At 45.6% G+C, this 24,624-nt stretch overlaps 1 protein-coding gene across 3 annotated transcripts in view; it reads right to left on the bottom strand.

The window, feature by feature from the left end:
• The window catches only part of TESC (tescalcin), a 155,771-nt gene that overhangs the window by 90,838 nt on the left and 40,309 nt on the right, over positions 1-24,624 (bottom strand). Inside the window, exons 2-3 of one of the 3 annotated variants that reach the window (XM_063964340.1) lie at positions 21,877-21,978; positions 21,181-21,259 (exon numbers count right to left, since the gene is read on the bottom strand). The exons of 1 other annotated variant lie outside the window; for it this stretch is intronic. In XM_063964340.1, coding sequence (XP_063820410.1) covers positions 21,181-21,214 — 34 coding nt within the window. In that variant the 5' untranslated portion in view covers positions 21,215-21,259; positions 21,877-21,978. The remainder of the gene's footprint in view (positions 1-21,180; positions 21,260-21,876; positions 21,979-24,624) is intronic. One more of the 3 variants, XM_063964339.1, reaches the window with a different exon arrangement.

The raw sequence follows: 24,624 nt of genomic DNA, 5'->3' as shown, positions 1-24,624 counted from the left end.
GATTTTCGTTATGCTGCGATTTGTTGCTAAATGCGCATGGTACGCCGCGCGCATGCGCTTAGTTATTTAACTAAAAACTTAGCAGTTTTGCTGTTGTTCGTGCGGCGCTTTTCAGTCGCACTTCTGAACGTGAATGATTGACAGGAAAGGGGCGTTTCTGGGTGGTAACTGAGCGTTTTCCGTCAGTGTCCTAATAAACACAGGCGTGTCAGGGAAAAACGCGGGAGTGTCTGGAGAAACGGGGGAGTGGCTGGCCGAACGCAGGGCGTGTTTGTGACGTCAAAGCAGGAACTAAACGGACTGAGCTGATTGCAATCTAGGAGTAGGTCTGGAGCTACTCAGAAACTGCAAGGAATTATTTAGTAGCAATTCTGCTAATCTTTCGTTCGCTATTCTGCTAAGCTAAGATACACTGCCAGAGGGCGGCGGCCTAGCGTGTGCAATGCTGCTAACAACTCGGAATGAGGGCCCATATTTACTAAGGTCAAAATGATCAAGGTTGTCTGTCACCCAGTTACTGTGCCTTATGAGCAATAAGTATTTATACAGTTCCAGCTTTTAAATAAGTTATTCCAGTCTTAGGGATGGGACATCAAAAGAAAACCTCAGTGGTACAGATTTTTTAACATTGGTCACAAAACGTTGTTTAATCCTTGAACAATGGTTCTGGAACACCGATGTTATTTTGTTTCAGTCAACTACGTACTTCTTTGGAGGCAGATGCATATTACCTGAGGAGGGTGCCTCTGTGCAGTCACTATTCGAGCACCCTCCTCTCTAGCACTAGTAAACAGCAGCACAAGCTAGTAGTAGACTCTGGCGCTGTACTAGAGTCTCCTGCGCTTGCGCAGGTGTCTGGGAAAATGACACAGTGGCCATTTTACAGATTCACTTGCACAGAACGTCGATGTTTGCCGCGGGACTAGAGAGAGGTAGGTATTTAAAGGCGTTAAAGAGCGTGCTACTCTTCCTGATATTGAATTGGGGGTCAGGCGTTTTGCCAAGAAGTGGGAGAGGTATATTGATACTCTAGACCCGGATGTACAGTCGTTCATCTATAAACTTTTTGAGACCACAACGTGGTATCTATATAGACAAATCGATAGGGCCTCTTGACAACCTAGGCCATGTACTGTTCCTTTGGGACCCCCTGCTGTTTTCTTAGGAAATGCAATTATATTAATTTTAATACCCTCATGCTGTATGTTTAGTCTGATGCCATATGGGTACTGAACCTTCTCTTTGGTTAGAATGGCTAACCATGCCTGAATTACTTCTTTAATATTTTTACTTAGGACTTCTTTGGCCGCCACTCATTCATGATATGATTATACTTGTATTGTTTTCCCCATTTGTTTCTCCCCCCCTCCTGTCTGTCTTCTTTATTGACCTCTCGGGTATACTAATGTCCTGTGAATCCTCAGGTAGAATTGTATGCTTAGCCTTAGGTATATGGTGATTTCTTATGCTAAGACGCACGTCGGTAATGTTTTCATCATTTCCTAGACCTCATGTAGGTTAAGATTGTTTATCCTTTACCTCTTACTCAAGCCTACAAGTACCGACTATGTATCTGTGGTTTCACTGATGTGGCTTAAAAGCACCTTACGATGGATTATTGTAACTATACCGGTTTTTCTCCGGTTTTTGGTATGTCTGTATCATGAAGGTCTTCCCTGTTCTTGTATTTCTATAAAAAATCTAATAAAAATTGTTGAATAAAAAAATAAAAAAAAGGCGTTAAAGAGCACAGGTGCATGGTGTGGGCCCCAGTGATCTCAAGGGTCTGTGTCCACTGCGAACCCTGCACTCATAATAGATATGCAGATGGTCAGAGAGCAGCATGAGAAGAGTAAAGAAGTTATGTGAGTGTCAGTGACTTTGTATCGTATATACAGTACTAGACTACTTTCCCAGAATGGTCCGGCAAACAATCGAGATGTTACCATGCAAAGCAAAAATGTTTTGCACTCCACATTGAGTTCCGTGTAAACAGGGCATATATGCACTTCCACATTGCCCTGATTGGAAAAAATGTGTATATGTTCCCATCTACAGATGCTTCCTGATAAGGTGCACTCTCCCATTATTATTTCTACTGGTCACCATCATTATCTGTGCCCACGTGTAGTAGCCTGTATATTAGTTGCAAAAGTTGCATTTACACTTACCTCCAACGCTGCATAGCCCGCAGTTCTACCAACACGTCTTCCCTGAATTTTTCCTATGTTAGAAGTTAGAACACCCTGTTACAGCCCATTGATCCCTCTATAGTCATAAGTGGAGATGCAACTAAAATGTGTACAACTCCGCATCACCTGTACTCCACTCCAGAGCATGCACACAGGATACGCTCTGCAACCAGGGAAACATTTAACTCTCCTTCAGACCTAATTAAGTTCGAGTTTCCGGACAGTCAGACGTTTTTTTTAAAGCGGCAATCATCTACAAGGCATGATTTTGCCTTGTATATGATTGCCACTTTAAAAAAAAAAAAACGTCATAGTCCGGCCAGGAACCCGCACCTCCGGCCAACTCGGATCTGATCGCTAGGCAGCAATTTCTGCTGTCCTGCGATCCGTTAGTCATCGCCTACAGGGGGAGTGTATTTTCGCTTTGCAAGTGAGCGATCACATGTGTAGCAGAGCTGCACAAACTGATTTTGTGCAGTCTCTGCGCAGCCCAGGACTTACTCAGCCGTTGCGATCACATCAGCCTGTTCGGGACCGGATTTGACGTCAGTCACCCACCCTGAAAACGCTTGATCCCGCCTGTGTTTTCCTGGACACTCCCTGAAAACGATCAGTTGCCACCCACAAACGGACTCTTCCTGTCAATCTCCTTGCAAACGCCCGTGCGAATGGATCCTTCGCACAATCCTGTTGCTGACCGGCGATCCCCGTTGCAGCCGTGCAATGCACCGGCGCAGTGCGGTGCATACGCAGTTTGGATCTCATCACCCGCTGTGCGAAAACGCACAGCAGCGATCAGATCTGAATGACCCCCTTAATTACATCTGGCCCTTAGTTTTTGTTCTAGATAACTTCCTTTGTTCGCACAGCCTGTGACATGGCAGTTAGGACCTGACTGGCTGACACTTTTTCTTTCTCAATTTTATCACTCTCCAAGCGATGATGCATCTAGCTAGGAGTATGAATCCTCTACTTATTATCTATCCTTAAGGCAGATTGCAATAATACATATTACTTATTTTATCAATAACTTAGAGCAGAGATTTTCAACCTTTTACAACTCGCAGCACACTGAACAATATCTAAATATTGCCAAGGCACACTCAAATATAATGGTGATGCATGGTGCAGTTGCGTGTCCTAGGATGTCATGTCGCAGCTTCTCCATAGGTAACGCCTGAGCCACATCTGAGAAAGCCAGAAGAACCCAACACTGCCCGGGTCCAAAATTAGAACTGGCTCTGCAACCACTAAACCCACCGGTATTGATCGTTCCAGGGCCTCAGTAGTGGTAAAACACTGACGGGCCTGGCTGTGCTTCTATGGCGGCACACCTGGAGACTGCTCAGGGCACACTAGTGTGCCACGGCACAGTGGTTGAAAAAACACTGACTTAGAGGAATAATGAATGTGAAATCAGAATTTAGAGCTGCATTACCCCCAGAGCGATTATTAGAGGAGCCACCGCCCATAGTGCAGGGCCTAGAGGCCGGTACCTGTGTTGCCCCATGACACCTGCATTTGGCTTCCATAGTTCTTGCAATGACATCCTGCAGCCTATACAGCCACCTGAGGAAGCTCTGAACACACAACCTGAAGCCTTAAGAGCCAACCAAAGCGTCAATCAGTGCTCCGGCACTCTTCTTTTTCCTGGTGCTATTGGCCCTAACTCCTCAATGTGACATAATGATGTTACAAGTTCAAGCGGTGGGACAAGCACAGGGTGGATAATAGGCCATGTCTACCACCCATCATGATGTATATGCACTTGGCACAAATTGTTTCTGGGCCTGGGATATAGATATGTGTGTCTAACCACCAGTGGTTCATCTGTGTAATTCCTAAATGTGTAATAACAACAGTTTATACCATACATTTTGACTTGTTCACATGTAAATTGGGTTTTATGATAAATCTGATTAACCATGAACTGTCTATCACCTGTTAACATGTCATTATGGCTGGCCATTCCATTTAGTATTAAGGAGGAGTCAAAACATTCACATTAAGGAAGAAATGTATCAAACCTTCTAAAGAGTGGAAAATAAACAAGTGGACATGTTGTCCATAGCAACCAATCAGCAGCAGCGTCTATAACACAATAGATGGAAGCTGATTGGATGTTACAGGCAACTGCTGCACTTATCCTCTTCACTCTTTAGGATATTTGATATGGTTTCCCATAACATCAAGCAGATACTGTACATGCTGTGGGATATAATCAGGTTGCTGCTGAGAGGGGGATCCCTACCCTTCTGATGGTAGTTCTCAATGCTGATTCATGTTTGTGAGTTGGTGGAGTGCTAGGCTGTGAGAGGGGAAAGTACAGGGGAAAGGGAGATGGCTGAGGCAGGGAACCAGATGGCAGGGCATGTCAGGAAGACAGTTTGGACCTTATTGAGAGCTGGATGCAGTGTACATGTAAAATGTGCCTGGGTACACAAATGCATTTTGCCAGCTATGCTGAGTTGTCTGTACACGTGAGATGTAGCAAATTCTGCACAGGCAGCAAATGTGCCTCCCGTCCCCTGCAGATGTGCGGGATTAGGACAGCAGCTGTGACTTCACTATGTACATAAATGCTCAAAAACCCAGCACACAATGCATACACATCACTGTAACTTGCCGGATAGCTTAGATAATAAGTAGCCAAGTAACAGGGAGCATGTTACCACAAATCAAACAAGACACAAATATCAAATTTTTGTTTCTTAGAGCCCACAATACTAAACATATCAGCATCCATTTCCTTCCCATACTGGGAAGACAGAAGTGTTCAGTACGCTGTAATTCCACTATTAGATAGCAGCAGTAGCAATTATGCTATATTTGTATAACTGGGTGGGTCTAAAGGGCCCTACACACTGGCCGACATGACTGCACGATATGAACGATCTCGTTCATTAATGAACGAGATAACGTTCATATCGTGCAGTGTGGCGGCTCCAGCGATGAACGATGCGCGGCCCCGCGCTCGTTCATCGCTGGTCCCCCGTCGGCTGTACATGCAGGCCAATATGGACGATCTGGTCCATATTTGCCTGCACTTCAATGCAGCCGGGTGACGGGGGGGAGTGAAGAAACTTCACTCCCCCCGTCACTGCCCCCCCCCCCCCCCACCCCACCGCCGGGTCACTCGTCGGCCGTATCCGCCGTCGGGCAGCTCGTCGGCGGATCGGCCAGTGTGTAGGGCCTATAAGACACTTTCAGTGACTCATATACTGCCAGCTCGGTCATCATCATCATCACTTCACAACTTGTACCAGCGGCTGAGTACCCGCTAGTCTTTTCCCTGCCTGATTCCCTGATGCATAAGGCCGTAAGAGCAAAATGCAGTCAAGTCACCAGGGCAACTAACGCACATCACAAAGAGACAGCAAAGACTTCTTAATAATTGATACTGGATAGCAGGACCCAAAAGTAATTATAGGTAGTCTAGCATGACAAGAGGGCAGTCTTGAGAGCAGAGCTAGAGGCCAGAGGGGACTAGAGCGCCATCTATGGCCTTGGGACATATCATATTGGGAATAATGGGAAAAGACATTGGCATTGCCATGCCCCACAGTATCCACATCCCCTGCACTAGAGCAGTGTTTCCAACCTCGATCCTCATGGCACACTAACAGTTCAGGTTTTAGTGAGATCAATGCTTGAGCACATATGGTTAAATCAAAATAACTGAGGTACCAATGAAAGTTACCCGTGCTCAAGTATAGATATCTTTAAAGTCTGGACTGTTAGTGTGCCATTTGGATGTGGTTGGGAACCCCTGCAGTACAGGATGAACAGCACAGAGATGTTGTGACTGCATTTGTATTCTCCAGCTGCCATGATCTAAGACACGCCTTACAGCCACACTGGCTGATGACACTGAAAGATCTGAATGATTTCATTCATTAATGAACAAGATACCGTTCATATCTTTCAGTGTGTATGCACCAACGATGACCGATGTGCGGCCCCGCGCTCGTTCATCGTTGGTGCCAGCTCGCTAATGCCTGCAAGCCAATATGGACAATCTCGTCCATATTAGCATGTAGGGCTATGGGGCCAGGTGACGGGGGGGGGGAGTGAAGAAACTTCACTCTCCCCCCCGCGCGCACACACCGCCAAGTCGCCCATCAGCCGTATCGGCCGTCGGGCACCTCTGAGAAAAATGCCCAGTGTGTAGGGCCCATTTGTCGTATTGACAATACATGGGATGGGAGAGTATGTCTAGGAAATAATAGGTTGCCAGAGCAGAAAAAAAGAAGGGAACAAAATGGTAGGGATCAGTTACTGTAAATGCACATAAGGAATACATTTTATTGAATACATTCCTTCATGCTTTGGTGGTGGGCATTCCACTTTAAACTATTCATTTGGCCATATGCAATGTACTATTATTTTTGATTATATTGTTAATATAAAAGCACTATCATCTCATTTAAATCTATTTTGTGTAATGCATGGCAAAAGTTATTTATAGGGAAATTATATACAAAGTGAATTATGTGTATAATGCAGAAGTGACAAATACTGACACTGACAGAATTTCCCTGCATGAAGATGAAACACATACATACTGTAGCTATCAGTATAAAGTAGAATGTGTCTGGCATAACAGAAAATAAGAATTTACTTACCGATAATTCTATTTCTCGTAGTCCGTAGTGGATGCTGGGGACTCCGTCAGGACCATGGGGAATAGCGGCTCCGCAGGAGACAGGGCACAAAAATAAAGCTTTAGGATTAGGTGGTGTGTACTGGCTCCTCCCCCTATGACCCTCCTCCAAGCCTCAGTTAGGATACTGTGCCCGGACGAGCGTACACAATAAGGAAGGATATTGAATCCCGGGTAAGACTCATACCAGCCACACCAATCACACCGTATAACTTGTGATCTGAACCCAGTTACAGTATGACAAACGTAGGAGCCTCTGAACAGACGGCTCACAACAATAACAACCCGAATTTGTTTGTAACAATAACTATGTACAAGTATTGCAGACAATCCGCACTTGGGATGGGCGCCCAGCATCCACTACGGACTACGAGAAATAGAATTATCGGTAAGTAAATTCTTATTTTCTCTAACGTCCTAAGTGGATGCTGGGGACTCCGTCAAGACCATGGGGATTATACCAAAGCTCCCAAACGGGCGGGAGAGTGCGGATGACTCTGCAGCACCGAATGAGAGAACTCAAGGTCCTCCTCAGCCAGGGTATCAAATTTGTAGAATTTTGCAAATGTGTTTGCCCCTGACCAAGTAGCAGCTCGGCAGAGTTGTAATGCCGAGACCCCCCGGGCAGCCGCCCAGGATGAGCCCACTTTCCTTGTGGAATGGGCCTTGACAGATTTAGGTTGTGGCAAGCCTGCCACAGAATGTGCAAGTTGAATTGTGCTACAAATCCAACGAGCAATCGTCTGCTTAGAAGCAGGAGCACCCATCTTGTTGGGTGCATACAATATAAACAGTGAGTCAGACTTTCTGACTCCCGCCGTTCTTGAAATATATATTTTCAATGCCCGGACCACGTCCAACAACTTGGAATCCTCCAAATCGTTAGTAGCCGCAGGCACCACAATAGGCTGGTTCAGGTGAAACGCTGACACCACCTTAGGCAGAAAATGAGGACGTGTCCGCAGTTCTGCCCTGTCCGTATGGAAAATCAGATATGGGCTCTTATATGATAAAGCCGCCAATTCTGATACTCTCCTGGCTGAAGCCAGGGCCAGTAGCATGGTTACTTTCCATGTAAGATACTTCAACTCCACCGATTTGAGTGGCTCAAACCAATGGGATTTGAGAAAATCCAAGACTACATTAAGATCCCACGGTGCCACTGGGGGCACAACCGGGGGCTGTATATGTAGTACTCCTTTTACAAAAGTCTGGACTTCAGGAACTGAAGCCAATTCTTTCTGGAAGAAAATCGACAGGGCCGAAATTTGAACCTTAATGGACCCCAATTTGAGGCCCATAGACAATCCTGTTTGCAGGAAATGTAGGAATCGACCCAGTTGAAATTCCTCCGTGGGGGCCTTCCTGGCCTCACACCACGCAACATATTTTCTCCAAATGCGGTGATAATGTTGTGCAGTCACCTCCTTCCTGGCTTTTACCAGTGTAGGAATGACCTCTTCCGGAATGCCTTTTTCCCTTAGAATTCGGCGTTCAACCGCCATGCCGTCAAACGCAGCCGCGGTAAGTCTTGGAATAGACACGGTCCCTGCTGAAGCAGGTCCGGTCTTAGAGGTAGAGGCCACGGATCCTCCGTGAGCATCTCTTGAAGTTCCGGGTACCAAGTTCTTCTTGGCCAATCCGGAGGCACTAGTATCGTTCTTACTCCCTTTTGCCGTATAATTCTTAGTACCTTTGGTATGAGAGGCAGAGGAGGGAACACATACACTGACTGGAACACCCACGGTGTTACCAGAGCGTCCACAGCTATTGCCTGAGGGTCTCTTGACCTGGCGCAATACCTGTCCAGTTTTTTGTTGAGGCGGGACGCCATCATATCCACCATTGGTTTTTCCCAACGGTTCACAATCATGTGGAAGACTTCTGGATGAAGTCCCCACTCTCCCAGGTGTAGATCGTGTCTGCTGAGGAAGTCTGCTTCCCAGTTGTCCACTCCCGGAATGAATACTGCTGACAGTGCTATCACATGATCTTCCGCCCAGCGAAGAATCCTTGCAGCTTCTGCCATTGCTGTCCTGCTTCTTGTGCCGCCCTGTCTGTTTACGTGGGCGACTGCCGTGATGTTGTCCGACTGGATCAACACCGGCTGACCCTGAAGCAGGGGTTTTGCCAGACTTAGAGCATTGTAAATCGCTCTTAGCTCCAGTATATTTATGTGAAGAGACATCTCCAGGCTTGACCATACTCCCTGGAAGTTTCTTCCCTGTGTGACCGCTCCCCAGCCTCTCAGACTGGCATCCGTGGTCACCAGGACCCAGTCCTGTATGCCGAATCTGCGGCCCTCTAACAGATGAGCACTCTGTAACCACCACAGAAGAGACCCCCTTGTCCGTGGCGATAAGGTTATCCGCTGATGCATCTGCAGATGCGATCCGGACCATTTGTCCAGCAGATCCCACTGAAAAGTTTGTGCGTGGAATCTGCCGAATGGAATCGCTTCGTAAGAAGCCACCATCTTTCCCAGGACTCTTGTGCATTGATGCACAGACACTTTCCCTGGTTTTAGGAGGTTCCTGACAAGTTCGGATAACTCCCTGGCTTTCTCCTCCGGAAGAAACACCTTTTTCTGAACCGTGTCCAGAATCATTCCCAGGAACAGCAGACGTGTCGTCGGGGTCAACTGAGATTTTGGAAAATTCAGAATCCACCCGTGTTGTTGCAGCACTAGTTGGGTTAGTGCTACTCCGTCCTCCAGCTGTTCTCTGGACCTTGCCCTTATCAGGAGATCGTCCAAGTAAGGGATAATTAATACGCCTCTTCTTCGCAGAAGAATCATCATTTCGGCCATTACCTTGGTAAAGACCCGAGGTGCCGTGGACAATCCAAACGGCAGCGTCTGAAACTGATAATGACAGTTTTGCACCACGAACCTGAGGTACCCTTGATGTGAAGGGCAAATTGGGACATGTAGGTAAGCATCCTTTATGTCCAGGGATACCATAAAGTCCCCTTCTTCCAGATTCGCTATCACTGCTCTGAGTGACTCCATCTTGAACTTGAATTTTTGTATGTACAGGTTCAAAGATTTCAGATTTAGAATAGGTCTTACCGAGCCGTCCGGCTTCGGTACCACAAATAGCGTGGAGTAATACCCCTTTCCCTGTTGTAGGAGGGGTACCTTGACTATCACCTGCTGAGAAAACAGCTTGTGAATGGCTTCCAATACCGTCGCCCTGTCTGAGGGAGACGTTGGCAAAGCAGACTTTAGGAACCGGCGAGGGGGAGACTTCTCGAATTCCAACCTGTAACCCTGAGATACTACCTGCAGAATCCAGGGGTCCACCTGTGAGCAAGCCCACTGTGCGCTGAAATTCTTGAGTCGACCCCCCACCGCTCCTGAGTCCGCTTGTAAGGCCCCAGCGTCATGCTGAGGGCTTTGCAGAACCCTGGGAGGGCTTCTGTTCCTGGGCAGGGGCAGCTTGCTGCCCTCTCTTACCCCTTCCTCTGCCCCGAGGCAGATATGACTGTCCTTTTGTCCGCTTGTTCTTATAGGACCGAAAGGACTGCGGCTGAAAAGACGGTGTCTTTTTCTGTTGGGAGGGGGTCTGAGGTAAAAAGGTGGATTTTCCGGCAGTTGCCGTGGCCACCAGATCCGATAGACCGACGCCAAATAATTCCTCCCCTTTATACGGCAATACTTCCATATGTCGTTTGGAATCCGCATCACCTGACCACTGTCGCGTCCATAAACTCCTTCTGGCAGATATGGACATCGCATTTACTCTCGATGCCAGAGTGCAAATATCTCTCTGAGCATCTCGCATATAAAGGAAAGCATCCTTTAATTGCTCTATAGTCAATAAAATACTGTCCCTATCCAGGGTATCAATATTTTCAGTCAGGGAATCCAACCAGACGACCCCAGCACTGCACATCCAGGCTGAGGCGATGGCTGGTCGCAGTATAACACCAGTATGTGTGTATATACTTTTTAGGGTAGTTTCCAGTCTCCTATCAGCTGGATCCCTGAGGGCGGCCGTATCAGGAGACGGTAACGCCACTTGTTTTGATAAGCGTGTGAGCGCCTTATCCACCCTAGGGGGTGTTTCCCAGCGCGCCCTAACCTCTGGCGGGAAAGGGTATAATGCTAATAACTTTTTTGAAATTAGCATTTTTCTATCTGGGTTAACCCACGCTTCATCACATACATCATTTAATTCCTCTGATTCAGGAAAAACTACAGGTAGTTTTTTCACCCCCCACATAATACCCCTTTTTGTGGTACTTGCAGTATCAGAGATATGCAAAGCCTCCTTCATTGCCGTGATCATATAACGTGTGGCCCTACTTGAAAATACGTTTGTTTCATCACCGTCGACACTAGATTCAGTGTCTGTGTCTGGGTCTGTGTCGACCGACTGAGGTAAAGGGCGCTTTACAGCCCCTGACGGTGTCTGAGACGCCTGGGCAGGTACTAACTGGTTTGCCGGCCGTCTCATGTCGTCAACTGATTTTTGTAATGTGCTGACATTATCACGTAATTCCATAAACAAAGCCATCCATTCCGGTGTCGACTCCCTGGGGGGTGACATCACCATTATCGGCAATTGCTCTGCCTCCACACCAACATCATCCTCATACATGTCGACACACACGTACCGACACACAGCAGACACACCGGGAATGCTCTTATCGAAGACAGGACCCCACTAGCCCTTTGGGGAGACAGAGGGAGAGTTTGCCAGCACACACCCAAGCGCTATAATATATATGGGAACAACCTTATATAAGTGTTGTTCTTTATAGCAGCTTAAATATATCAAAATATCGCCAAAAAAATGCCCCCCCCTCTCTGTTTTACCCTGTTTCTGTAGTGCAGTGCAGGGGAGAGTCCTGGGAGCCTTCCTCACAGCGGAGCTGAGCAGGAAAATGGCGCTGTGTGCTGAGGAGAATAAGCCCCGCCCCCTATTTCGGCGGGCTTTTCTCCCGTAGTTTTAGATAACTGGCATGGGTTAAATACATACATATAGCCTCAATGGCTATATGTGATGTATTCTTTTGCCATAAAGGTATTAAATATTGCTGCCCAGGGCGCCCCCAGCAGCGCCCTGCACCCTCCGTGACCGCTTGGTGTGAAGTGTGTGACAACAATGGCGCACAGCTGCAGTGCTGTGCGCTACCTTCATGAAGACTGAAGAGCCTTCTGCCGCCTGTTTCCGGACCTTCAATCTTCAGCATCTGTAAGTGGGGTCGGCGGCGCGGCTCCGGGACGAACCCCAGGGTGAGACCTGTGTTCCGACTCCCTCTGGAGCTAATGGTGTCCAGTAGCCTAAGAATCCAATCCATCCTGCACGCAGGTGAGTTGAAATTCTCTCCCCTAAGTCCCTCGATGCAGTGAGCCTGTTGCCAGCAGGACTCACTGAAAATAAAAAACCTAAAAACTTTTTCTAAGCAGCTCTTTAGGAGAGCCACCTAGATTGCACCCTGCTCGGACGGGCACAAAAACCTAACTGAGGCTTGGAGGAGGGTCATAGGGGGAGGAGCCAGTACACACCACCTAATCCTAAAGCTTTATTTTTGTGCCCTGTCTCCTGCGGAGCCGCTATTCCCCATGGTCCTGACGGAGTCCCCAGCATCCACTTAGGACGTTAGAGAAATATTAGATACTGGCTAATAATAATTTGATCATACTGTAGTGCATTCGTCTCACTGCTTAGAAGGCTAAAATGTGAGGGAAATGTTAGTTTATTAGGCGACCAGCTGTGCAGCGGCAATATACTGTACACGAACTATGGGGGTCATTCAGACCTGATCGCTCGCTAGCTATGTTTTGCAGCGCTGCAATCAGATAGTCGCCGCTTACAGGGGAGTGTATTTTAACTTTGCAAGTGTACGATCGCATGTGCAGCCGAGTGGTACAAGCAGAGTTTGTGCAGTTTCTGAGTAGCTCAGGACTCTGCCGCTGCGATCACTTCAGCCTGTTCAGGACCGTAATTGATGTCAGACACCCGCCCTGCAAACGCTTGGACATGCCTGCGTTTTTCCTACCACTCCCAGAAAACGGTCAGTTGACACCCAGAAACGCCTTCTTCCTGTCAATCTCCTTGCGATCGGCTGTGCGAATGGATTCTTCGTAAAACCCATCGCACAGCTACGATTCGCTTTGTAGCCGTATGACGTGCCTGCGCATTGCGGTGCATATGCATGCGCAGTTGACCTAATCGCAGCACAGCGAAAAAACCTAGAGTGCGATCAGGTGTGAGTGACTCCCTATATGAATAAAAAAAGAACAGCTATTTCCACAGCCTGCCCTTACCCAAAAAAATTAGAAACTACCTAGAACACTAGAAATGTAAGGTACTGCTTTATGGGGGTCATTACGAGTTGATCGCTAGCTGCATTTGTTCGCTGTGCAGCGATAAGGCAAAAAAACGGCACTTCTGCGCATGCGTATGCGGCGCAATGCACACGCGCAAAGTACTTTTACAACGGTCGATGTAGTTTCACACAGGGTCTAGCGAAGCTTTTCAGTCGCACTGCTGACCGCAGAGTGATTGACATGAAGTGGGCGTTTCTCGGTGGCAACTGACCGTTTTCAGGGAGTGATCGAAAAAACGCAGGTGTGTCAGGAAAAACGCAGGCATGGCTGGCTGAACGCAGGGCGTGTTCGTGACGTCAAAACAGGAACTGAACAGTCTGCAGTCATCGCAAGCGCTGAGTAGGTTTTGAGCTACTCTAAAACTGCACAAAAAAACTTTTCTACACTTCTGCTAAGCTAAAATACACTTCCAGTGGGAGGCGGCCTAGCGTTTGCACAAACAACTCGGAATGACCACCTATATTTTGATCCTCACTTCAATCACTGGTTTCTAAAACCACACCTAAATAACTCTTTATATGCTGGTCAGACAAAGGCAGCTGCTGCTACTATTAGGGCTTATGTAGTGAACAACAGCCTTAATTAGGGTGTATGACAGAGCTGCCATTTACAGAAAGTACAATTAGAACTTTCTAAATAACATAGCTGTACTTTGTAACCACTCATGGTATCGGTATAATCATACATAACAATGGGCTGCTGATGGTAAATGCATAGAATGACATAATGCCTCATGGCTCTGTCAAAGCATTTCACAGAGGATATGTGCTTTCCTAATGATCTTTCTAGATACAACAGCACAGTCTCCTGCAAAGTGCCATTTTGTAACAAAAATATTAATATACAGTATTCCCACTTTATAGCACCAAAGTGACTACTACTAAGTGTATTATTTGCATAAAAGTGCATAATAATGTATTATTACTATTCATTATTACTACCCCAACATCACTGTAATATCAGTTTGACCTTTATAAGCTGGCGGTACAAAAGCAAGCACAACAGTATACCTCAGGTAAGAAGCCCCAAGCAGCGTACAGGATCTTACTTTACAAAGAATTGTTCTCATATATATAAATCTGATCTTTCACTTTGCAAGGTAAAAAAAAATATATCGGATTTTAATTACCTACCGGTAAATCCTTTCTTCGTAGTCCGTAGAGGATGCTGGGGTCCACATTAGTACCACGGGGTATAGATGGGTCCTTTGGGAGCCACTGGCACTTTAAGAGTTTAATAGTGTGGGCTGGCTCCTCCCTCTATGACTGCCTTCCACGTAAGAAACTTGACGTCTACCTCCTGCAAACTTTCGAACCAATCCGATTGCAGGAACTGCAGCACCACATTAAGATCACAAGGTGCCGTAGGAGGCACAAAGGGTGGTTGGATGTGCAGAACCCCTTTCAAGAATGTCTGAACTTCAGGGAGGGCAGCCAATTGTTTCTGGAAGAAAATGGACAAAGCTGAAATCTGAACCTTTATGGAGCCCAAGCAGAGGCCCACGTCCACACCTGCTTGCAGAAAGAGGAGAAACAGTCCCAGTTGAAACTCCACCATTGAAAACTTCTTGGATTCACACCAAGACACATACTTTTTCCAAATCCGATGGTAATGTGTAGACGTAACTCCCTTCCTAGCTTGAATCAGGGTAGGAATTACCTTTTTCAGAATGCCCTTCCGAGCTAAGATCTGGCGTTCAACCTCCATGCCGTCAAACGTAGCCGCGGAAAGTCTTGATAAGCGAACGGCCCCTGTTGTAGAAGGTCCTCACGAAGAGGAAGAGACCTCGGTTCCTCCAGCAATAATTTCAGAAGATCCGCATACCAAGCCCTCCTCGGCCAGTCCGGAGCAATGAGGATCGCCTGAACTCTTGTTATTTTTATTAGTTTGAGAATCCTTGGGATGAGTGGAAGTGGAGGAAACACATTCACTGACTGGAACACCCACGGAGTTACCAGTGTGTCCACCGCCACTGCCTGTGGGTCTTTCAACCTGGAACAGTACCTCCGAAGCTTCTTGTTGAGGCGAGAGGCCATCATATCTACCTGAGGTACACCCCATCGGCTTGTCACCTCTGCGAACACCTCCGGGTGGAGGCCCCATTCTCCTGGATGGAGATCGTGTCTGCAGAGGAAGTCCGCTTTCCAGTTGTCCACTCGCGGAATGAAGATTGCTGATAGCGACATCGCGTGCTTTTCTGCCCAGAGGAGGATTCTTGTTACCTCTGACATTAGAAACAAAGAATTTGACGGCAGAAAAGAACCACTTGGCCCATCTAGTCTGCCCCTTTTTTATCCTTTAGGTAATCTCAACCCTTTTTGAACCTTAATTCTTTGTAAGGATATTCATATGCCTATCCCAAGCATGTTCAAATTGCTCTACAGTCTTAGCCTCTACCACCTCTGATGGGAGGCAATTCCACTTGTCCACTACCCTTTCTGTGAAGTAAGTTTTCCTTAAATTTCCCCTGAACCTGCCTCCCCCCAGTTTTAGTGTATGTCCTTGAGTTCTAATACTCCTCTTCCTTTGAAAAATGTTTCCCTCCTGAACTTTGTTAAAACCCTTGGTATATTTGAAAGTTTCTATCAAGTCCCCCTTTCCCTTCTCTCCTCCAAACTATACATGTTAAGATCTTTGAGCCTTTCCGGGTAAGGGTGTGTACACATGGTGAGATCCCTGCTATGTTCGATTTTGACTATGCGATTTCCCTTGAACTCCCCCAGAGTCCAGATAGCACAGATTGTACAGATTTTGACTATCTGTGCTTGAGATTTTGTCTATGTACGATTTTGACTAAGTGCCAATTTTGACTATACTTTGTACTAGATTGTACACTAGATAGTCAAGATTGACTTGCCTGCACAGTCTATCTAGCCTTACGATACCGACCCCACGGGAGCGCGCATCGAGATCGAATCTGTTCCGCAAGCTGCCTAGCACCATGAGATATGCACTAACTTTTCATAAGATTTTGACTATATAGTCAAAATCTCACAGATTTATCTCACCGTGTGTACACACCCTAAGTTTTGTGATGTAGGCCATGCACCATTTTAGTTGCCCTTCTTTGTAAACTCTCTAATGTATTTAAATCCTTCTGGAGATATGGTTTCCAGAACTGGACACAGTATTCAAGATGAGGCCTAACCAATGACCTATACAGTGGCATTATTACTTCTTTTTTCCTGCTACTGATTCCTCTGGCTATGCAACCAAGCATCTGACTTGCCTTTCTCATTGCTTTGTTGCATTGCTTTCCTGCCTTTAAGTCACTTGAAAATAGTGACTCCTAAATCCCTTTCCTCTTCAGTAGTTTCCATTATAGTACCCTTGATACTATATTTAGCCTTTGGGTTTTTGAGACCCAAGTACATGATTTTGCATTTTTTAGCATTAAACTGTAGTTGCCATGTTCTTGACCGTTTCTCAAGCCTAGCTAGGTCATCAATCATTTGTTTTACCCCTCCCGGTGTGTCTACCCTGTTGCAAATCTTTGTATCATCTGCAAAAAGGCATACTTTCCCTTTAATACCATTTGCAATGTCACCAACAAAGATATTAAAGAGAACTGGTCCAAGTACAGATCCCTGGGGCACTGCACTGGTAACATTTCTTTCCAAAGATTGCACTCCATTTACTACAACTGTCTGTTTCCTATCCTGCAACCAGGTTATTATCCATTTAACTGTTTTATAATCCACCCCCACACTTTCAAGTTTATTTAGTAGTCTGTGATGTGGGACAGTGTCAAATGCCTTACTAAAGTTTAGATATGCTACATCTACAGCTCCCCCTTGATCTATTATTTTCATCACAGAGTCAAAAAAGTCAATAAGATTTGTTTGGCATGATCTCCCACCAGTAAATCCATGCTGTTTTGGATCTTGTAAGTTGTTTGATTTAAGATATTCCACAACTCTTTCTTTTAATAGTTTTTCCATTACTTTCCCTACTACTGATGTAAGGCTTACTGGTCTGTAGTTACTTGCTTCTTCCTTGCTTCCTCTTTTGTACAGTGGAACTACATTCGCTCTTTTCCAGTCCTCTGGAATGGCATCTGTATTTAGTGACTGGTTAAATAATTCTGTTAATGGTGCCACCAGCACATCTTTTTTAGTATCCTTGGTGTATCCCATCTGGCCCCATTGATTTTTCCACTTTTAGTTTTGAAAGTTCTGTTAAGACCTTCTCTTCTGTAGATGTAGTTTCATCTACCTTATTTTTATGAATGTCCTTGCAGATTAACGGTGGCCCTTTCCCTTCTCCTTCTGTAGTAAATACTGAGCAAAAAAACAATGATTTAGGTGATCTGCTATTGCCTTGTCTCCCTCCACCAAATTCTCACTCTCTGTCTTGAGTCTTATTATTCCTCCATTTGATTTTCTCCTTTCATTTATATACTTAATAAAAAAGTTTTGCCCCCTTTATCTACTGACTGGGCCATTTTGTCCTCAGCTTCTGCCTTTGCACATCTGATCACTTTCTTAGCATCCTGCCGTCTGTCAAGATACACCTCTTTGTCGTTATTATTTTGAGTCTGTTTGTATTTCCCAAAAGTCATCTTTTTTGCTTTCACACTAGTTGATACTTCTTTTGTGAACCACACTGGCTTCCTTTTCCTGGTGCTTTTCCTAACCCTTTTGATACAAAGGTCTGTTGCCCTTAGTACTGCCCTTTTCAGGTTTTCCCACCTCTCCTGCACTCCTTTCAAGTCCCTCCAGTCCGCCAATGAATCACTTAAACATCTCCCCATTTTTGCAAAGTCAGCATTCCTAAAATCCAACACCTTTGTTTTTGTGTGACAGGAGTTGGATCCTGTCTTTATACTATACCATACTGCTTGATGATCACTGGATCCCAGGTGCTCACCCACATATATGTCTGATATCCTGTCACCATTTGTGAGAATTAAATCTAATATTGAGTCTTTGCGAGTGGGCTCCCTCACCAATTGCTTGAGATGCTCCCTGTAAGGAATTTAGAAATTTGCCACTTGTAGCTGAACTTGCAAAAGACCCTTCCCAATATACATCAGGTAAATTAAAGTCTCCCATGATTATGACTTCTCCCTTTAAAGCCATTTTAGTGATGTCCAACAATAGGTTCCTGTCCAAATCCTGCCCTGGTGGTCTATAGATCACTCCAATGCGAATAATATCCTTCTCCCCGGTTTCTATGGTGACCCAAAGGACCTCAGTTTTGTCTTCAATATTTTGTATTAAAGTAGCATTTATGCTTTTTTCACATACATTGCTACCCCTCCTCCGATTCTTCCCATTCTATCCTTCCTAAATAAATTGTATCCTGGTATAGCCATGTCCCAGTCATGATTCTCACTGCACCATGACTCTGTAATTCCCACAATATCCAGGTTATCCTTTGTCATTATTGCAATTAGCTCTGGAATTTTGTCTCCTAAACTCCTAGCATTTGCACACATAGCTTTAAGAATTTGGCCTGTGCATTTGTTACTAGTAGCCATGTCAAGAAAGTACAAAATAAACATTGCCGCTCTGCTCTTCGTTCCTCCCTGTCGGTTTATGCAGGACACTGCTGTTACATTGTCCGACTGAACCTGAATGGGCCGATCTTGCAGAAGATGCGCCACTTGAAGAAAGCCGTTGTATATGGCCCTGAGCTCCAGAATGTTTATCTTAAGGATGGATTCCAGACTTGACTACCTTCCTTGGAAGTTTCCCCTTGGGTGACCGCTCCCCAACCTCTGAGAGTTGCATCTGTGGTTAGAAGGATCCAATTCTGAATCCTGAACCTGCAGCCCTCGAGTAGTTGAGAAGTTTGCAGCCACCAGAGGAGTGAAATTCTGGCTTTCGGTGACAGGCGTATCCGCCGGTGCATGTGAGGGTGTGATCCTGACCACTTATCCAGGAGATACAGCTGGAAGAACCTTGCATGGAATCTTCCGTATTGTAGAGCCTCGTAGGAGGCTACCATCTTCCCCAGAAGGTGAATGCACTGATGAACCGACACCCAGGCTAGCTTCAAGACATCCCGAACCATTGATCGGATCACCAACGCTTTCTCCACTGGCAGAAACACCCGCTGCATTTCTGAGTCGAGTATCACCCCCAGGAAGGGCAGTCTCCTTGTCGGCTCCAAATGTGACTTTGGAAGGTTTGGGATCCACCCATGATCCTGGAGTAGTCGAGCTGAGAGAGCAATACTCTGCAACAACCTCTCCCTGGAAGATGCTTTTATCAGCAGATAAGGAAGGAGTAGCATCATCTCTGCCATGACCTTGGTGAACACCCTCGGTGCTGTGGAGGCCAAAACGCAGTGCCTGGAACTGATAGTGACAATCCAGCAGAGCAAATCAGAGGTAAGCCTGGTGAGGCGGTCAGATCGGAATGTGAAGGTACGCATTCTTGATATCAAGGAATACTAGGAATTCCCCCTCTTACAGACCTGAGATCACCGCTCTCAGAGACTCTATCTTGAATTTGAATTCCCTCAAGTAGGGGTTCAATGACTTTAGGTTTAATATCGGCCTTACCGAACTGTCCGGTTTCGGTACCACAAACAGGTTTGAGTAATAGCTCTTGTGATTTAGGTGAGGTGGAACTGTAACAATAACATTTGTTCGGACCAATTTTTGAATGGCTTCCTGCAGGATAGCACTTTCTGTCAGCGAAACTGGTAAGCCTGATTTGAAGAAGTTCATGAAACTCCAGTCTGTAGCCCTGGGTAACAATGTCTGTCACCCTGGGGTAGGCATGATGACGCCCAGATGGGACTGAAATTTTTTAGTCTCGCTCCCACCTGCCCGATGTCCAGGCTGGGAGGTCCACCGTCATGCTGAAGATTTTGAGGAAGCAGAACCTGGTTTCTATTCCTGAGAACCTGTTGGTGCAGGTTTTCTGTATTTTCCCCGACCACCCCTAAAGAAGGTGGAAGGGGATTTGGATTTTTTCAATTTTGCGGTCCAAAAGGACTGCAGTGTAGACATAGGATAAGATTTCCTAGTTGGTGGTGCTGCTGAGGGGAGAAAGGTTGACTTACCCATAGTTGTCGTGGTGATCCATGCATCCAATGCATCCCCAAACAGAGCCTGACCTGTGAAGGGTAGGTTCTCCACACTTTTCTTGGATTCTGCATCCGCAGTCCATTGGTGTAGCCAGAGTCCTCTGCGCGCCGAAACCGCCATGGAAGTAGCCCTCGCATTCAGCATGCCAAGGTCCTTCATGGCCTCCACCATGAACCCAGCAGAAACCTGTATGTGACGCAAAAACAATTCAATGTCACACCTATCCATAGTATTTAAGTCCTCTAGTAATGTGCCTGACCACTTTACTATGGCTTTAGAAATCCACACACAAGCAATAGTGGACCTTAAAGCCATGCCTGTAGCAGTGTATAGTGATTTGAGCGTAGTCTCAATCTTGCGGTCAGCCGGCTCTTTTAGGGCGGTTGAACCAGGGACAGGTAAAACCACCTTTTTAGACAACCTAGAAACAGAAGCGTCTACTATAGGTGGGTTTTCCCACTTCTTTCTATCCTCCTCAGGAAATGGGAAAGCAATGAGAATTCTTTTAGGGATCTGGAATTTTTTCTCTGGGGTTTCCCAGGATTTTTCAAAGAATTTAACTCCTTAGAAGCCGGGAAGGTGAGCGAGGATTTCTTATTTTCCGTAAAATAAGATTCCTCTACTTGTTCAGGAACAGTCTCAGAAATATGTAAAACATCCCTAATGGCTTCAATCATTAGCTGCAGCCCCTTAGCAAGGGATGCATCACCCCCCCTGCATATCCCCATCACCGTCCCCTGTATCAGAGTCGGTATCAGTATCAACTTGCATGATTTGGGCAAGTGTATTCTTTTTTAGGTATGTAGGTGTGTTAGTAGAGGAAGTAGTGGGAGCTGAATGCTGCAACCCCTCAACAGATTTTCTCAAAAACTGCGTCTCTTTCTCATTATGGGACATCCTTGATGAAACCTGGGATATCATTTCCCTTAAAGAATCCACCTACCGGGGTTCAGATCCAGAAGGCTGGGAAAGCACATTGCATCCTGAGTACATAGAATAGACTCCTCTGGAGAAGATACACTCTGCAACACATGATACAGAGCCCTTAGACATGGTAATGTGGATATATACACTCACACATACATACAGGAAAATGTCAGTTTCCCCCAGAGTACAGTACCTTCAGAGAGTCACAGAGTATAAGGAGTTAGTCACACAGCGCACCTGTGGACAGTTATTATGATAAAAGCCAGGCGCTGACTAATCAACCTTAATAGGTTGAATAGTACTAACTACACTCTCCCCCCCCTGTCTATAACACCCTGGTACCGCAGTAACTGGAGTTATGTGGGGTTCAGCGCTCCCTGTTAACGTCCTGATCAGCGTTCTGCAGGGAGAAAATGCGCTGGTGAGTGCTGGATCCGCTCTGAGAAGCCCCGCCCCCTGTAAGGCTGTACGGCTTCCCGCACAATGATTATACTGGTCTGATGTCTCATGGTGCTAACAGCGGGATTAGCCCCTGTTAGCTATATACACCAGTGTTGAGGTGATCTTGCTGGCCCAGGACGCCCCTCAGCAGCGTCTACATACACATGTTGCTGAGCCTTTATGGAGCACAGCCTGCCAGAGCTGCGCTCCCATCTTTGTGCCTCCATTCCCGCCAGCCACCCGCTAACCAGGCCACCGACACAGTACTCACCACTCTTTTTTCTTCTGGCTCTGTTAGGGGGTGGCGGCCGTGCTGTGGGAGTGAGTGGTCGCCTCGTGGGCTTGCGATCAGCACCCTCAGGAGTTCAGTGTCCTGTCAGCGGAGATAAAGAACCATTAACTTCTAGAGTTGGTTCCTACTCTCTCCCTAAGTCCCACGAAGCAGGGAGGCTGTTGCCAGCAGTCTCCTTGTACCTAACACTCTTAGAAAAAAAATAAAACTAGAAAAACTCCTAAAAGCTCCTCTAGCTGTGACCGGCTTCTCCGGGCACATTTTCTAAACTGAGTCTGGTAGGAGGGGCATAGAGGGAGGAGCCAGCCCACACTATTAAACTCTTAAAGTGCCAGTGGCTCCCAAAGAACCCGTCTATACCCCATGGTACTAATGTGGACACCAGCATCCTCTAGGATGTAAGAGAATTTTTTTTTACGTTTGCTGAACTGATTTAGGAGAATAAAAGGGTGAGCGATTATTAGGGGGGGCTCGTTTATGGTGCACCCCACAAAACTCGCTGATGTGCAATAGGAGGCACATCATGGATCCCATTAAAAATATATGAAAAGACAAAAAACTGGAACACTATTGGTGTAAACTTCAAGTCCTTCTGCAGCGTGGGACTGGTTGAGCCTCTCTCAGCACAGTAAAGAATGTCTCTATAAAGAGGCCTCTCAATCCTTTTATCCAAGTGTTCCCTGTGCACTTACAGTATCTGCAAAACCATGTACCGCAGTGTGCCTACTCCATACCCGGCTTACTCCATACAACTCCATTAGGCCCATGCAAATTCACACTGCTCTACAAATGTCATCATCTAGTTTTGGGTGCAGAGCTGATGTTGCACAGGGGCTCACGTTTTGCATATTGCACTTAGTAAAATAACCTCAGTAGTGTGAACTATAGAGGCCAGACAGCTATAGATAAAAACAAGTCTTTAAATGAAACCTTACTGTAGAGTAGTTGTAGTGTAACCATTGACTCCTGTGATTACCTTACCAAGATCTATCATCATTAAATCACATTGTTTAATTAGAACCAGTTACAACAATCAGTCTAATTACAATTCCCAGAGAAGTCTATGCAGCCTCTCACAATACATGCACAATGTCTGCTGTAACCACCAGCACTGGTTACTAAAATTTAAGGTGCATACTGGCTTATGTGCGATTTTGACTATTCAATATTGTCTATGTGTGCTTGCGATTTTGGTTATGTGCGATTTTGACTATGCTTTGTACTAGATAGTCAAAATTGACTTGCCTGCACAGTCTATTTTTTTCTTGCAATACTGACCCCCGCAGGACCGTGCATCGCTATCGGAAGCTGTGTACACACTGGGGGTAATTCCAAGTTGATCGCAGCAGGAATTTTGTTAGCAGTTGGGCAAAACCATGTGCACTGCAGGGGAGGCAGATATAATATTTGCAGAGAGAGTTAGATTTAGGTGGGCTATTTTATTTCTGTGCAGGGTAAATACTGGCTGCTTTATTTTTACACTGCAAATTAGATTGCAGATTGAACACACCCCACCCATATCTAACTCTCTCTGCACATGTTATATCTGCCTCCCCTGCAGTGCACATGGTTTTGCCCAACTGCTAACAAAATTCCTGCTGCAATCAACTTGGAATTACCCCCATTGTGCGATTTGCACTAACTTTCCTTGCGATTTTGACTATATAGTCAAAATCGCAAGGATATATCGCACTGTGTATATGCACCTTTACTTTCAAATCCCCAGGTTGAAACGTTCAAAGGTAAATGTTTGTGTAAATGTAAGATTTGTTTTTACCCTTTTGTCACCATATACTGTATATGTAACATACAGTATGCTTATACATTTGAGTTCACTTTTTCTTTAAAATAAAAACTGTTACATGTGTTCTGTTAGTGTGCCACTCTAATTGTGGCACAAAGTGTCCTTTCCACAGAGTGGGGCCTCGCATAGGCACATGCAGTATTGTACAAATGTTTATCTCTGTACATATTTCTAGTTGGAGGACAGACTGTATTCTCTGTTGGCCTAATCAATAAAGGCACAGTGTGCTGTACTCCTCTTCCCTGTTGTTATTTCTCCATATCCATTCTTCCCTTATCTATGTGAACATCATTTTCTATTTCACACTCTGTAGTGTGGTAATCCTGCATATTCTGAAAGGAAGATGAGAGGGCCGCACATCAGGATAGAGACATTTTATCTCTGGAGAAAGGCAAAGCAGTTACAGTGAGCTGTGCTGACAGTAGGAAACAACCAGCACAGGATTCAATTAGGAGATAGATAGATAGATAGATAGATATATAGATAGATAGATAGACAGACAGACAGACAGACAGACAGACAGACAGACAGACAGACAGACAGACAGACAGACAGACAGACAGATAGATAGATAGATAGATAGATAGATAGATAGATAGATAGATAGATAGATAGATTTTACATATAAAACTTATATAGGGATATATGGTATGTAACCAGCATTTGTATGGTAATTGCCATACAGTAAATTGAACTGAAGAGACAGCAGGGATGCAGCTGCCTTTATGGCTAATTCAATATTGGTATCCAAAAGAATGCTACTCATTTGCCCAACACACAAGATAACGTGACTTTGCAATCCCTGAAGCACACCATGCACAGCCTCTGCCATCCATCCACCCTGAGATCACAGTTGTGTGTACACATGGTAAGATTTTTTGCTTTTGACTTTGACTATATAGTCAAAATCACAAGAAAAGTTA

This window comes from Pseudophryne corroboree, chromosome 1 (assembly GCF_028390025.1).
Source record: "Pseudophryne corroboree isolate aPseCor3 chromosome 1, aPseCor3.hap2, whole genome shotgun sequence".
In the NCBI taxonomy this organism is placed as follows: Eukaryota; Metazoa; Chordata; class Amphibia; order Anura; family Myobatrachidae; genus Pseudophryne; species Pseudophryne corroboree.
The sequence above is the reverse complement of the archived record's forward strand: the minus strand, read 5'-3'. Positions and strand labels throughout refer to the sequence as shown.